Source organism: Sparus aurata, chromosome 13 (genome assembly GCF_900880675.1).
Source record: "Sparus aurata chromosome 13, fSpaAur1.1, whole genome shotgun sequence".
NCBI lineage: Eukaryota > Metazoa > Chordata > Actinopteri > Spariformes > Sparidae > Sparus > Sparus aurata.
In genome coordinates, this window is record NC_044199.1 from 14,424,338 (window position 1) to 14,439,645 (window position 15,308).

The following is a 15,308-nucleotide window of genomic DNA, read 5'->3' on the forward strand; positions in this document are numbered from 1 at the left end:
TCTAGACAGCCAAGGCTAGACGGCTCACCTGTAGATGACGGTCGCTCATCCCAGCTCCATTGGGGTTGGGCTTGGGCTTGTCTGTGGTAATCTCCCTCGGAGTGGACGGAGGACACTGAGGAAGGACGCTCCCCTCCAGAGTAGGCCTGACCAAGGTTTGGTGACTTGGATTTCCGGCTGTTGGCTTTGCCCTGCTTTTGCTTCCCTGTAGATTCAAACAGAAAATATTAATCAGATGTTTAATACAAGATCCTGCCTATGTAAATTTGGGAATGAAATTCATGCCTACCCATACTGGGTGAAGGGTTGGCCTCTTGGCGACCATCACCGCCTGATCCGGCTGTGTTGTTCATGGCCTGGTGATCCTCCTGTCTTTCCTCCAAGTTGCCCATCAAGGCTTTGCGGATGATGTCCTCCAGGCCCAGGTTACTGGCTGGATCACTAAAGGAGTGATTCCTGGGGTTGATGCTGCCTACAAATAAACAACACAATAAAATAAATGATTAGAAAGGAGCCATTAACTATACTGAAATGCAAAGTGGCTGAGCGAGTTTCAATGCTACTTACTGGAGCTGGTAACAGCAGGCAAGTTGAAAATCTCTGTGCCTGGTTGTGCATTTCCTGCGAGACAATTATTAGCTATTAAAAAAAAACATCTCGAACAAGAAACAGAGTAAAAAAGAAAGTCAAGCTGTTTCAGTGGGATCATGCTTATTCTAACGATCACGATCATGCTTAATGAGCTTGGAAAATTAGAAGAAAGTATTACAACACAAATGTGTGTCATGCAAACATATCAACAGAGTTTGTTCCATAATATGACGGATGCAAGTTAGTTGGAAGGGAAGGATAAGAGAAGACCCACTTACCAACATCAGAATCACCGACACCAGAGGTGGAGTTCAACTTACGAAAGATCTCCTGCTTCTTGGATTTCACCATTGGCGAGGTGCTCTCCAGCTTGGTGAAAAAGGAGGGCAGATAGCTGACACTCCCTGGGGACCGTGAGTCACTCCTGGAACCAGACAAAGGCCAAAGAGTCAATCAGCAAAGGGGCAACTGAGGCAACAAGCTTTTGGCACTGAGCACTTTCAACTCTACTGGAATGTCAAACAACTGCTGACAGGGGGAACACTGCCTGCTGGCATCCTTACAAGAAATTGATTTACAGTCTAATACAGTCAAGCATCAAATGTCAGGGCACTAACAAGAAACTAACCTTTAGTAAAGTGTCAAGTGAGAGTATAAATACTGGTCGTCTAGTTGCACATAGAAAATTCCTCTCCTCTCTATATTTTGCTGTAATCACTATGTGGAGATCCAATACCTGATCTCAGACTCAGCCTCTCTCCTCTGGGGTGGAGGCCCGCCACCTTCCTGTTTGTCCATGCCTTGGTAGCTCTGTGGAGGAGAGATGGGCTCATAGTTCTCCATCTGCCGGCCACCTCGCTCTGGAGATTTACCAGGCCTGAATAGGGAGAGACAATTTTTAGAAGGATAATGCATAATAAATTAGAATCACTGATTATTTCTGAGTTAAGTGGATGGTGCGTTTACCTGTTTCTGGACTTGTCAGGGGCATTTTCTGGGGAAACTCTGCTAGAGGGTCTCTGGTGGTGAGGGGCTTGAACCTGATTCTCCGGACTATAGCGACTGGGCACCTTGGCTCGGCTTGAAGAGGACATGGGCGGCACCACGCTCTGGAATGTGGCCGAAGCTGAGGAGGCTGGAGGAGGGTCCTGATTCCGGGCGAAGTCCTGGGTTATGATATGCTGCATGACAGAGAGGACCATAAAACCTGGTTAGTGAGGTCTGATGAGGTCTTGACGTGCAAGGTCAACCTCGAAAGTTCTAACCATGCATTTCTTCTTCAGATGCTCCATCATGTCTTACCGAAATATGGTCTGCCAAGGTCATGACCCGTAGAGTCTTTGGGCCCTGGGAGTAGCTGTCAGCCTGGGAGGTGGGGGGCTGCTGGGGACTGGACTGTGGTGGCTCCCCTGACTGCCGGTAACGACTCATGTCATAAGCCCGCATGCCAGCTGGTGAAGGTTGTCCAGGAAGAGAGAGTTGTTGTTTTGGAGAGTCAGGGTCAGGTGAGGAGAGATAAATGAACCCTATACCAACAGCAACTGATCTACATTTATCAGCAGGTGACAGGAATAACTTCAAGTGGAGTCTGGTGACCAGACTAATGACAGTCAGTGGGCTATGTCATTCAAGCTATGGCATGTTTATTTCCCTTGACTAGCAGCTAAATTTAACTTTACAGCCAAAACTGTTACACATCATATTTGACCTGAAGCAGAAGATCATTTCAAACACCATTTAGTTATATCACTTTCTTATTTAAAAAAAAATGTATATGCTCAAACTGAGTTGGTGTACTCATACTTGTTGCCTGTTGTTGCCCTTCATCTGGTTTGTCCGGTTGGGACTGGACTGGGGAACTAGCAGGACTGATCACCTCAATGGCTCCTCCACCAGTGTTGTCGTATCGACTAGATGACACTGTAAGTGTGGACAACAAACAAAAGACACAGTATTGAGGTTTGTCATGGTCTACTGCACTTTAAATGACCGCAGCTAACTGATGTCAGTGTCGCAGTTTTTTTGAATGCTCAGTGAATAATGTAAAATGTGTATCAAAAACACTCACAGCTGCTTGAGGAGTCAGAGCTCTGAGAGCCTCGCTCTCGTGAGTCTTTGTCTGAGGCTATCTGCCGCGTAATGATGACATCAATGAAGTTAGCGGCTGTGATGGTCGTCTTGCCCCGAGTCCGGAGCTCCTCTTCGATTCTCGACTTTGAGGTTTGAGGGCCCTTCTCCTTAACCCCGACTCCAGGCGCCTCAGAATAAGCTGAGTGAGGCTTACCCCCTGGCAGGGACATTCCACCATATGGTGACTGCATGGCTCGCCTGTCTACCTCCTGCTGCTGCTGTTCAGAGAGGCTTGCAGCTCGCCGAGCAGACATGTCGTCATCCCGATCATGTTTGCTGTCTTTCACCTTGGCCACGTCCATTGCCGGGGCAGATGCCGCAGCATCCACCAGAGCAGCCAGAGCATCAGCTGCAGTACTGTAGCGAGAACTACTCTGGGCTGCTGCTGTGGCCGCTGCTGAATGGGGCCTGAAGAGAAAATAGAGAAATGAAGCCATCAATCAAAATCTAAACATGTAGATAAATTAAGGACATACAGACACACAAAGACTAATTGAGGTGATAAGACCCCAAGACTTACATTAAAGAGGTGATGACACTCTTGCCCTGGAAGATGCTTGGTCGCTGCTGAACCACTACATCCTGCGTCCTGAGTGAGGGAGAAGGGGAGTGCAGGTAACCTCGACTCATCGGCCGGCCGGGCTGCTCTGGTCCACCTAATACACACGAATGAAACTATCTTAACACTGGGTTTCAAAATAAAGTGCTTAAGAGAATGTGATGTATTGTCCTGACAGTATTAAGCTACCTTATGAACATATTATATGCAGTATTGTGTAGAACACCTAGCAAAAAAACCCACAAGGTTTTATAAAGAGATGTTTTAAGCTTATGTCCACACTGATGTGCAATATAACTAAATAAATGATTGCATATATGAAAACATGCTGAAAGACCACAGGCATACAAGCAGGTCAATATGTGGATGTGCAATATTTAAGAAAGGATATCAAATAAACATTAGAAAAATAAGATATTCTTCACTGTATGTCACTTCACTTACAACTCTGCTGCTGTTCTAAATTGCAACAAAACAACTCACCTCCACGAATGTATTCATTTGTTCGCTCCCGCTCTCGTTCACGCATTTCCCGCTCCCGCTCCCTCTCTCGCTCTCGTTCCCTCTCCCTCTCTCGCTGCTCCCTTTCTCTTTCCTTTTCTCTCTCTTTCTCCTGTTGCTCCCGGTCACGCTCCCTCTCACGTTCCCTCTCTGCACTGGCAGCAGCGGCAGCGGCAAGGTTGGCTTGGTGGCCTGAGAACAACACAACACACATGACTTAAACAGGATGAACAACACAGCTTAGCTGCCAAGTTCTGAAGCTATCGCAGCACAATGGTGATAATATTCTGTCTCAGGAATAATACCATAATTCCCATTTCAGACAATCCCGTGAGTGAATACAGGATTCATTACAGTTCTAACGATAAAATAAAATGAATATGCCTTAAACTGTGTCAGATTACACTGAAGACTTTTAAGGAGATGTCAATTTAATTGGAGTGAAACAAAAAAGGACTGTACATTCCAAAATGGAAATTAAAACCACTGATCATTAATGACTCAGAGTTGTTGTTTAAATTCACTTTCACATATTACAAGAATGTTGAGTTTAGATGAATAGCAACATCACAATTTCAGCTGCAGACATAAAAACAAATTAGTAAACTTGATCATTCAAATATGAGATGGTAAACACTACATTTCACATTTCAAAGCAAGACTTTTTGTGCTCATAAGATAATCAACTTAAAAACACTTTCTTTAGGCAAAACATCACCCTGTGGTTTCGCAACAGTCAAACAATTGCGTGAGAAATTCCTCCAGGTATGACTGCAGGAAGACTCAACTTCATCTGTGACTGGACAGGCAGAACTGACCTTTGATACCTCCGGCCAGTGCAGGGCTGCACTCTTACAGAGGTGTGAGGGAACACCAAGATCGTGGCAGGGAAGATAATGGGTGAAGGGATTGGGAAGGGAGGGGTCCTCACCTGGCGATATGGAGGTTGGGTTGAAAGCCCTAGGAGGGAAAGGGGGCTGAGCTCCAGGGAGGTAGGCCATGCGTTCCAAAGTGGGAGTACCTGTTCCCCCAGGGTGAGGCAACAGGATAGTTGGAGGCATCTGGGCTAGATCAATAATCCCTTTTACAGACAGAAGCAAAGGGCCAACGGTGAACAACAAAAACTGATCCATCAATTTCTGAATGTATGAACACCGTATACACTTAACTGTAACCCGTCACCTACATCTGTTAGTGCTCCCAAATACAGATTTAGCAGTAAGCAACAGGGCTGCAAAGGGAGTGGAATAGTGGTCAACTTGTTAGAGGCAACCACTCAGCAAATGGAGATTTGGATGACCATAACCAATTGATTAATTGAGTTGTAGCCCAATAAGTTGCAGCCCCAATATGAAGAGCAAATCAGCAGAGTTTGACTAGGTCATTTGCTTCTGGGCGTCTGGAAAAGGTAGCCACTACTTCACACAGTCTATATACTATAGCCCCTCTCGCCCACTGCCTCTCCCCCTTCCTGTTGCAGCAGGTGAGAGAGGGTCAGCTGTCAGAGGGCCGTACCTCGAGCTCCAGCTGCGTAAGGGATGGTGACAGGCTGTTCACGTGGTGACAGTCCTCGGGCCATGTCAGGCCTAGGGATGACATGCATCTGCTGCGAAGTGATATAATCGTTCAGGATCGTCTGCCGCGTGTTCTCCATGGTGTACAGTTGGTAGGTGTTGTGGTAGCCTGTTGGGGACGGCTGTCTGGGGAACATGAACGCTGTAGCAGAGGACAGGAGGAAAAAAAAGAAGGAAAAACATATGAACAGACGGCTCACAGATACTGATCGCAACTGCTGACGTCAATAGCTGAAAAAGATCCTAGGCATATAGTGCCTATGAATAAGATGGGCTTGAGTTGCTTTCATCAATTTAAGGCCATTATTGTTCTGTTTGTGGGTAGGATGGAAAACATGTAAACACCATACCAGGATCAAGCACTCTGTGGAAGGCCAGGGTGGGATCGAGGTGTGGAGGCAGGTGAGGTCGGTACACTTCACCAGGAACAACAGGCCGGTGGTGAGGGTCAAAGGGGCTGTGAGAGGCTACCGGGTCACCACCCGACACCGGGGACTTGGCTGGGACAATGTCCCTCTGTGTTGGGGTCATAGCACTCTTTCTTTCATGTGCAGCAGATTTTGAAGAGCTCATAGCGCCTTTGGAGAGACATGAAGACACATGGTTCATCTCATTAGTTAATGCTTAGTTGAACATCAATTATAGATCATCTCATGACCATACATCTGTCACAGAAAATTAAAATCAGGAATAAAAGTTCACCCAATGCCCTCAGCAGTGGGTGCACATTACATATTACTCCTTATCTGTTCATTCTAGGAAATGAGATGGACTGGTTTAACAAGATAAATGTCTAATTCAATTTTGCCTGACACTAGAATTACTGTAATTAGAAGAGGAATGGCTGAGAACATGAAGTTCTGCAGTTTTTGAATAAAAAGCTTATGGAATATACCTTCTGGAGTACGCCCCAGCATGGGTGATCCTCTGGACACGGGATTGGTGCTATAGTTAACAGGGGTCCTGCGAGCATTGGCATCCTCATACATGCCCGGGCTAAGCTGGGATTTGTTGGCCTCCTGGTGGGTGGATCGCAGGACAGAGGTGGTGGAGTTGACCACAGAAGTATGGCGTACTGCCTTGCCCTCATCATATTTGACTCGTTCCATGGCCTCGAGCTGGGGCATGCTGTGGGGGAGCTTAGAGGGACTGGTGATTAGGGACTTGACATTGTGCTTGATGGTAGGCTGGTTGAGAGAATGAATCTGGTAAATGGAAGAACAAGTATATCAGTCATCAATTTATCATCAGTATCACAGATTACATCCATAATGTATAATTGTAATTTTGCATATTCAGTAAAAAACAGGTGTGATGTAAAATAAATCCCCAATCAAAAACCTGACTGTCATACCTGAGATATGGAGCCCTCGATAACCCTCCGGTCCGACAGTTCAGGGGTTTTGCAGAGGTCCTGGCCAGACTGATCTTGTCTGGGGATTTCGTGAATGGAGCGTCCCATCTCTTTGATAGTATTTACCCCCTCATACGGTTTGCCCTTGCCAATACCCCCTTCAAAGGAGCGAATTGGTGGACTCTCTCGCTTTATCTGTTTTCCATATTTCATGGCTTCTTCATAGGTCTCTGCAGCAGTTCTAGGTGTCCCTGGAAAAATAAAATAATTATTATAGCCTTTTCTTATTTTTTGATGCTAATAGTTAATGTCGCTGATTGAAATATTGTAAGCTCTACAACTGGGTACCTTGCATGATGGATCCAGTCATCAATGGTCTCTCCTTAGACTCTCCATGTAGACCATCTCTTGGCAAGGCTCTGCTAATCAACCCTGAGAAACCAGTAAATGCTATCAAATCTCCTGATTCACAACAAACAAATCATTGGAGGTAGCACACACACTCATTAACGAACGAGCAATACCCTCAAATGGAGCGCCTTCTCTGCCAGGGTGTCCCCTCCCCATGGGTCCCTCCATCATGTCATAAGTGCGTTTCAGCTCATGGCCTGTTCTGGGGCTGCGAGTGTTTTCCCTGGGGTTCTTGATAGCTTTTGGACACAGTAAAATCTCAATCAGGGTTGCGTGTTCTCGTAGTGAAATACTGAACAATTATTTGGTATATCAATCATGAAAGCCCTTACCATCATAGGAGAGGATGTGACCACTCTTGCCTTCATAGATGACATGACCTTTAGCCAGCTGTTCTCCCCTGGCCTTGTCCGGGCTGCTTAGGTCCTCTGTGGCAAGTTTTGTTATTGTGCCCTTCAGAAGGTCAGCAGCAATGCTGGACTGGGGCAGGGCTGGTGTGCCCTGTTTTAGAAAAGAGCAAAGATATAATGAAACATAAAAAGCACATCCTTAAATTAATAGCTAATGAAAAGGTCCATCTGCTTATATGTCATGTATGCATTTAAAGCTTCCATCACGTAGTGTGAAAAAGATAAATAAATAATAATAATTATAATAAAATCACTTCATCCATTTATTACCTGAGTGATTGATCCTCTGAAAGGCAGACCTTCAGCCACTTTTGCTGAGTTGCCTCTGCCATCCTGCATGGATGGAACCGCAGCTCCTGAAGAGTTAAACAAAGAAGTAAAGGATAATTCAGTCATGTGTGAGTGGCATCATCAAATGGAGTTGCCCCAAAAGTCCCACACACAGTATGTGATTTCTGCCACTAGGTGGCTCGCAATCAAAACAAGAACAAAAGACAACTTTAGATGGCTTTGAAGTGGTGTGGGATAATGGGAGTTGTCTTCATTAAACTACAAGCCACTACTGCTGATGAAAAATTATCTGACGTAACTCAGGCAAAAATGTTTGAGAAGAGGTATCATTTTTAAGTTTTATTCATATCACGTTCAGTCATGTTTGCAATTTCAGTCCTCATGCTCTGCCGTACCTTCTGATGTTTCCCCAGAAGTTAAACATCAACCTTTCAATCATGGTCAAAATGTCCTTAATTTGTCCCAAGCAATATATTTTGTAGTAAGTAACATATTATGCAGTATGGCTCAGTTACCATTGGTGGCAGTGCAAGTAAGCAGTTATGCTTTCAGCAGCATAGGGAATTGGACTGAACACCTACACAGACCTATCTAAAAAGGGTTACATGAAGCTAGTAATAGTGAGCTTATCAGTATATCATACCTAACGCAAAATTTGTATTAAAAATGGAATGAGATGCCTCCATAAGGTTGAGTAACATGCTCCTCTCAAGGAGACACCACACTGTCATGACTGAGGAATAAAGTGTAGCAACAAGTGGAGTGTAAGTGCAGGCATTAAAGGAGGAAATAGATGCTCTTTAGTGCAGTGATTAAAGCTTCAAGATTAAAACAGTTATTGCAGCGGGTCAGGTTCAACAACATAAGTGAAGACACCATACTTTTTAGTCGACAAAAGGTGTTCAGCAGATTTTAAGTGTACCATCAGAGATCCATCTATTTTTAATATGTTTAAAGACTGATTTGCACAAATCCATTCCATAATAAAAAGCTTGCTTTTGCAAAATGTCACAATGTAAAGAGATACAACGTATATAATGCATGTAAGCCTACTGTTGTTTTTATGTAATGTTTGTTTTTGAGTGGTGCCTTGTCTGAATTGCATCTTCATAATATGGCTTAGTAATGTGACAGCTTGTTGTCATACCGGGCTTGTTAGGATCCTGCTGTCGAGGCAGACCCAGAGAGATGGAACCTACAGTGCTCTTAGTGCCTTCTGGCCCATAAATGGCATGGGATGGCAGGTATGTGCCAGGAGTTCCCTGGGAAAGCAGGAGCAAAGAACACATTTCAAGGTCAGGTCAATGTGTCCCTGAAAACAAGACAGTCGTATCAAGTAATAAAGTGTTACAGTAGGTAATTTATAATTGTGGTATATGATGTGATAGCAGGCAATACACAAGTTCTTAAGTGTTAATTTTCCTGGGTAATACACCTTTTACAATGGTTTTGTAACTTGGGATACTGAAAAACAAACAAGAAAGAGGTATGCATTTTCATAGTTACTGTTTGTTGAGCAGGGCTGCTCCACTGTGTCCGCCATCTGACCTTATCCATCCAGCCCTCCTGGTGTCTTACCTGGGAGATGGAGCCGCCTTGGATGAAGGAGGGCTTGTCCGTCGGCTTGGTGGTTGGAATGAGTGGAGGAGGAGAGGGAATGTTGGGAGGTCGACTGGGTCTGCTGAACGTCACACGGACTCCATCTGGCATACTCTGGACCAGCTGATTGGGGGCAGGGTGGAGGACTGGTGGGAATACAAAAAAAAGCAAAAATTAAAAAGAAATAAACCCTAAAAACCCAGAGACGACCAATTACCAGAGCAACATTTAGAGATTAAAGACCTATCTAAACAGAAAGGGATTAAAAACTTTCTTTACAGAGACATCACAAACTAATATCAGCTCACAGAGTAACTTGTGCTCTAGATGTATTCTGTCTGCCAGAAACCACAACTTCAACCCACCCAACATAAGGGTTCCATTAAGCTTCATTTCCCACCAAAGACTGCGTAATAAAATATTCAGCTTCATTCTGACAGACTCCAGTGATTGGTAAACTAAGCACTGATGACTTCATTTAACAGCCTGTCCTCAGCTTGAGGTAACATTGGCCCATGCCTGCTGTCTGCTTTACTGTCTCATGGGAAAGCTGAGTAGACGAAATGGATCATAGCACACAAATGCAACCACACAAGACCGGGAGTAACCTCCATCTAGGGAGGACACCGCTCTGCACTCCACAAAATCAAAAATGCAAATGGCTGTGTAAGAGTTCCTCCAGCGAGCATGGACGTCATCATCCTGCTGGCTCATACAGGGAACAGGTAAGAAAACAAGCCACACTATGACGAATTTCTAAATCCCTGTTGAAGGGTCACTGTGTGTCATACATTAACATTAACAACATTAACTGTGAAACAATAAGAAAACTAAAATTTGCAAGCATGATCAGCATTAAATCAATTTATAGTTTTGGGACGCCCGCTCTACTAATCGAGCTAATGGACAGCCAAGTACTCAAGATCTTAACAAGTACGGTCCACACAAGCACGGTGAGTACATGCAAACTTCACACAGAGTCCCCAATGGGATTCAAACCCAGGATCTTCTTTCAGTGAGGCAGCAGTGCTAACTGCGCAACATGAGGTATTATGTAGAGTTGAATCAGTGCCACAACAGCCACTAGAAGAGTACACTCAGTAGATTTTTGATCTCTCCTTGGCATGAAAATATAGGCAAGAAAAAATCTAAAGGGAAAGCAATGTTTGAATATCAATTTCAAAGTGTAAATGGCAATAAAAGAATAGATGACCATCACGTATGATAAGGTGATATGGATACATTCAAGTGAGATCAGAAGTTGTGTTAATGAATAACTAAGTGATATGTTGAACCATAACTAAGAAAAACATTTCTTTCTCTGTATTTTTGTGTTATGAATATATGAATGACACTGGATTTGAAAAGCAAAAACAACATAACAAAATGTCAAAGAGGGTAATGGTTTGTTGCACAAAATGCGAAACAAAACTGGTGAAGATGGCCACTATTGACTGGCAATCACCTCAGCCTCTTTTTAGGACATGGATGTAGAACAAGAGCCAAGATAAGGGTCAGAGAAGTATGCTAGTATTTTCTCTGACTCATGTATTGACATACTCACTGTAGTTATAAAATCACCACCCTTCTCTCTAGTGTGTGGTTATGCCAGAAAGAGCTGGCTCATGCTTGTTTGACCTCTACTGTGCTGGTACACTTGTACAAGCGCACAGTGCTTTTCCATCACGCAGGGGTCCGAAGCTCTACATGGCCTAAATAGAACATATCTGTAATGCTAAAAGGGGTTACTCATCAACAAATCAAACGAAGACCGACAACATACAATGAGCTGTTCCTCCAAAGCAACAGTTAAACAAGCATCATCTCTACCTTTAAAAAAGAGGCCTACACCAAAAACAGCACATTCTCAGGATAAAATTGTTAAAAAATTATTTGTAACTGCACTGATTTAATATTTCTTGTGAGGAATTCTAGCAGAGGTTTCAAAATGCAATTCTCATAACAGCTTATCTCATCCAATACACTGTTTAACCCCAATGTGGGTACATACACAAGTATACAAAAGACACGTGGAAATTCAACATTACTCATCTAATGCACAAAGCACGGCCCTAAAACACAGCAAAACCAAGATTGACAGGATTAAAAGCTCCACATCAATCGTTCTTTTGCTACAACTTTAACTTCAAATAAAAACAAATATGCAATTGTATATGCAGATATAAAAACAGGTCATCATGCCCTCAAATAGAATAAAATAAAGATATCCAAAAATGTCAAAATGAAATAAAAGAGCTTCACATATAAAAGTATACTGTATTTAAATCCAATCTATATAACATTGTATTGCTTTAAGAGCCAAAAATGTGCCTCAAGACTCAATAAGAGTTTGGCAATGCTCGTTTGTATCACCAGGGGAAGGGAGGAGGCAAGAAGGTAGGGGAGGAGGTGAAGATGTGTGCTTTTACCTGGTGGCACACTGTAGCGGGAGACATTGGGGGCGTTGGGGTCATGCTGGGGTGAGGCTCTGCTCAGCTCCCTGGGGGAGAGTCTGTAGGGAGAGCCTGGCCGACCGGAGAGGGCCTCCTGGTCCAGAGCCAGCTTCATGTCATAAGGCATGTAGGGTAAGGGCTTACCTGTAGTACACAGGTATAAGGACAAAGGGAAGACAACCACTATTAAAGCAAGAACTCAATGCCAGTGACCATTGAGCTGACCCAGAATTACAGGCCTGTAAAACTAATGCCACCACCCAAACACACAGAAAGCACAGAAGACCTGTCTAATAAATATCTTGATGTGACAGCTCAGCAGATTACTGACAGCTGCTCTAACATCCACAGCACTCTGACTAAAAGGTGCTAAAAGCTTGGCAAAAATCTAGCCATAATGTAGTCAGTCTGCCTAGTGACACTGATGCACTGCCTTCTAAGGCTGAGTGGCTGAACTATGTCTGTCTGCCCAGAAGCAGCAAGTGTCCTGCTCTGACCAGTTTCAGTCACAACTTCAAATAAAAACAAAAAAAAACACCACAGTACCCTACTTCATCCAAAGGCATCAACACAGACTTCAGCTCTGACTTTGCATCAAATTTAAAACAGGGTCAGTCCACTTTTTTGGTCTCGACTCAGGCTGAACCACGTAACGACAGTCCAGATAACCCTCAAACTCTTCCTTTCGTGAAACAGCACAAAAATGAATGGGGCCTAAAAAATGCATCAGCTATAAATAGTCCACTGCTAGCAGCAACAAGGAACGAGGCTGACGGAGCGATGAACAGGAAGGAGGAGAGATGAGGACAGAATGAGGATAGTTTTTGTTCTCTTACCATCTCTGTCTAGTATGGTGGGGCTGCGGGTGTTGAAGGGGGGTCTGCGCTCCAGGTCTCCCTGATCCTGCCTCTGCTTCTCCTCTTGGTGCGCCGAATCATGCACTGCTTTGATCTGGTGTTGCAGCATTGTGAAGCCACTGATGGGCACACCACCAGGGCCAAATGGACCAGGCACCTAGACAAGATGAAGTTGAGGGGGGAAAAGGTCCAGATGAGCTCAAATGACAGAAATTAACTAAGAAAGATATTAATTTGAGATGGATGTTGGTTGACCGAGTACTGATGCAATGTACACGGAGTGCTGACTAAACTTCAAATTAAAAAATCCTTTTAACGTCAGCTATCAAAGAATATCAGACACAGTGACAACCATGAGAGTAAGACCTTGGCAGATAAATTATGCAGATTTAGAGAAATGTCACAAAACAGTCAACAATGTCAGCATAGCACTCAATGGAACTGCTGGGTGCATACAACAGAAAAATTAACAAGCTGAAAGCATTAACACCTACAGTTTGTGATTTTATCACACTGCTCATAATGACTGAATTGGGAAATGCGTGGGCATCCTTTCAACCTGCTACCTGCCTCTGTGCCAATCTAATGGGATCAACCTGAAACTGTGACTAACCATAGGTGGGATAGCAGCTGCCCGCTGTTGCAGCTGCTGGATGTTGAGTTGGCTTTGCTTGGGTGAGGACACCAGCACCGACCCTGGAGGGTTGAGCAATGAGGGCTTTTCCATGGAGAATATTCTGCAGAAGCACAAAGCAAAACCATAAGGATGTCCTGTTCTTGTAAAAGGACGTACCCACAACGTGATAATTAGAGAAAGTAATAATGATAACAAACCTCCTTTCAGGCTCCGCTTCCACATCCTCATCAGCACTGCAGGTGGCGCTGGAGTCATTATCTGAGTGTACCTCCCTTCCACCATGATCTCCCTTTTCTCCTCTCTCCTTCATCTCAGGCTCCATCTTCACCTGAACCTCTCCTGTCTTCATGTCTACATCCTGAGGTTCAGTCTTGGGATGCACTGAGCCTGGGTAGGAGGCCACCCTGGCCTCTTGTGCTCCGGTCTCGCTCTCTGGGCTCTTCTCTTCCTTAACGCAGAGATCTCCATATGTGGGCTCCTGGGCCTTTCCATTGCTGCTTTGACCTTTGTCCTGGTCAGAGCACTGAGCATCTCCTGCAGTGCTGTCTGCCCTCTTGGAGTCCCCAGCCTTTGAGGAGTCAGCCTGAGAGGGGGAGGGGGCACTCTCTGTATCAGAGCTGTTGTCACCGCCTGAGGAAACATGACAAGTAATTATAAGATCAGTATTAGTGATTTAGCACTTCAAACAATTTATGAAACTCAACAGACTTAAAGCAAATTTGAAAGCCATTCAGGAATAAAGGATGTAGATGAGTAAATAAATAAGCACATGTACACCTGTTGCAACATGAATGTCCCTACTACTACATCATCATCATATTTCATGATGTAGAAAAGCTCTTCTCGGAAAATAAAGTGTATCATGAATGTGAAACAAGCAATGAATCAGTAAATCGCCAACGAGACTGCAAGAAATAGAAACATATAAAATCCCCAAAAAAGCTACTTCAACTTTATGCCTTACATATTTCTTTCCTACACCCTCTGGAATTTATACATTGTCACGTTTTGCTTCGGCACATACGTAACTGCCAATTCTTACTGTATCTAATCTATGACTACAGTTTGTTTAAAGATATTGGTTTCCATTGTTAAAGCTTTCTCATGCTACGTCCAAGGCCTTAAAGACACAAAACAACAGCCTCACAAAACACTACCTAAGCATCTGATCCTTTCACACTTGAGTAAAATCATGCCAACCGAGTAGGGATATACTATGTCAGAAAAGACATGACAAAGTGCCTTTTTAAAAAACAGTTATATTTGAAAATCTTAAATTCTTTTGATAGAAACTGCATATTTAAAAAAAAAAAAAAAAAGTAATCTCCCTGCCCCTGTTGATTTGCATATTAGCTACCGCTGCAGTTGTTGCCATGGTGATGGTACTCCAGATGGTATGTCTACATGAAAACAATTTGGAAATGCATTATATGTATCAAACCAAAATCAGAGAATGAAAAACACTACAATGTTTCCAAGTACACTTTAATAGAGTTGCACTAATGCCTCTTCTTGATTTATGTGCTCTATTGTCTGATTTGTATAATGTGACGTTGAGGGTTACAAAATCAAGAAGACCTCAAAATAAGTAATCCTAGTTTGGATTTCTAAAGGTCAAAGACAAAGTATAATGAACATGAGAGAAAACCCTGCTGTCACCACTGCTATCTTGAAAAATCATTTTCAAGTCTTCCAAGAGAGACATACTGAGCCACTCTGCTGTTAAAAAACAAGATGTTGCTGTTACAGACCAGTACTATTCAGTGTAAATTCACTGTCTTTTTAAATCATAGACTTCTTCACTATGCAGTGCCAGCAAAGATAACGACCTCTGGAGAGGCGGGTAGACAGACTGGCTTGCTGGATCAAACAAGTGGACCAGCACTTTGTGTTCAAAGAGCAGGCTTTGTTGAGTCTTCAAAGCCAAGAACTGTTATGCAA

At 43.7% G+C, this 15,308-nt stretch overlaps 1 protein-coding gene across 6 annotated transcripts in view; it reads right to left on the reverse strand.

Annotated features, from left to right (window-relative positions):
* Window positions 1-15,308, reverse strand: part of ncor1 (nuclear receptor corepressor 1) — a 51,928-nt gene that overhangs the window by 2,437 nt on the left and 34,183 nt on the right. For 2 of the 6 annotated variants that reach the window (XM_030437395.1, XM_030437400.1), the window contains 26 exons: window positions 13,565-13,997; window positions 13,344-13,467; window positions 12,710-12,887; window positions 11,850-12,017; window positions 9,328-9,566; window positions 8,969-9,083; window positions 7,801-7,886; window positions 7,453-7,621; window positions 7,234-7,359; window positions 7,058-7,141; window positions 6,710-6,960; window positions 6,251-6,560; window positions 5,706-5,933; window positions 5,297-5,497; window positions 4,713-4,862; window positions 3,764-3,973; window positions 3,242-3,377; window positions 2,660-3,129; window positions 2,395-2,511; window positions 1,894-2,042; window positions 1,558-1,772; window positions 1,328-1,468; window positions 870-1,015; window positions 568-621; window positions 290-472; window positions 29-205 (listed from right to left, as the gene is read on the reverse strand). In XM_030437395.1, the coding sequence (XP_030293255.1) occupies window positions 29-205; window positions 290-472; window positions 568-621; window positions 870-1,015; window positions 1,328-1,468; window positions 1,558-1,772; window positions 1,894-2,042; window positions 2,395-2,511; window positions 2,660-3,129; window positions 3,242-3,377; window positions 3,764-3,973; window positions 4,713-4,862; window positions 5,297-5,497; window positions 5,706-5,933; window positions 6,251-6,560; window positions 6,710-6,960; window positions 7,058-7,141; window positions 7,234-7,359; window positions 7,453-7,621; window positions 7,801-7,886; window positions 8,969-9,083; window positions 9,328-9,566; window positions 11,850-12,017; window positions 12,710-12,887; window positions 13,344-13,467; window positions 13,565-13,997 (4,860 nt within the window). The remainder of the gene's footprint in view (window positions 1-28; window positions 206-289; window positions 473-567; window positions 622-869; window positions 1,016-1,327; window positions 1,469-1,557; window positions 1,773-1,893; window positions 2,043-2,394; window positions 2,512-2,659; window positions 3,130-3,241; window positions 3,378-3,763; window positions 3,974-4,712; window positions 4,863-5,296; window positions 5,498-5,705; window positions 5,934-6,250; window positions 6,561-6,709; window positions 6,961-7,057; window positions 7,142-7,233; window positions 7,360-7,452; window positions 7,622-7,800; window positions 7,887-8,968; window positions 9,084-9,327; window positions 9,567-11,849; window positions 12,018-12,709; window positions 12,888-13,343; window positions 13,468-13,564; window positions 13,998-15,308) is intronic. The other 4 variants (XM_030437396.1, XM_030437399.1, XM_030437398.1 and 1 more) reach the window with 4 other exon arrangements.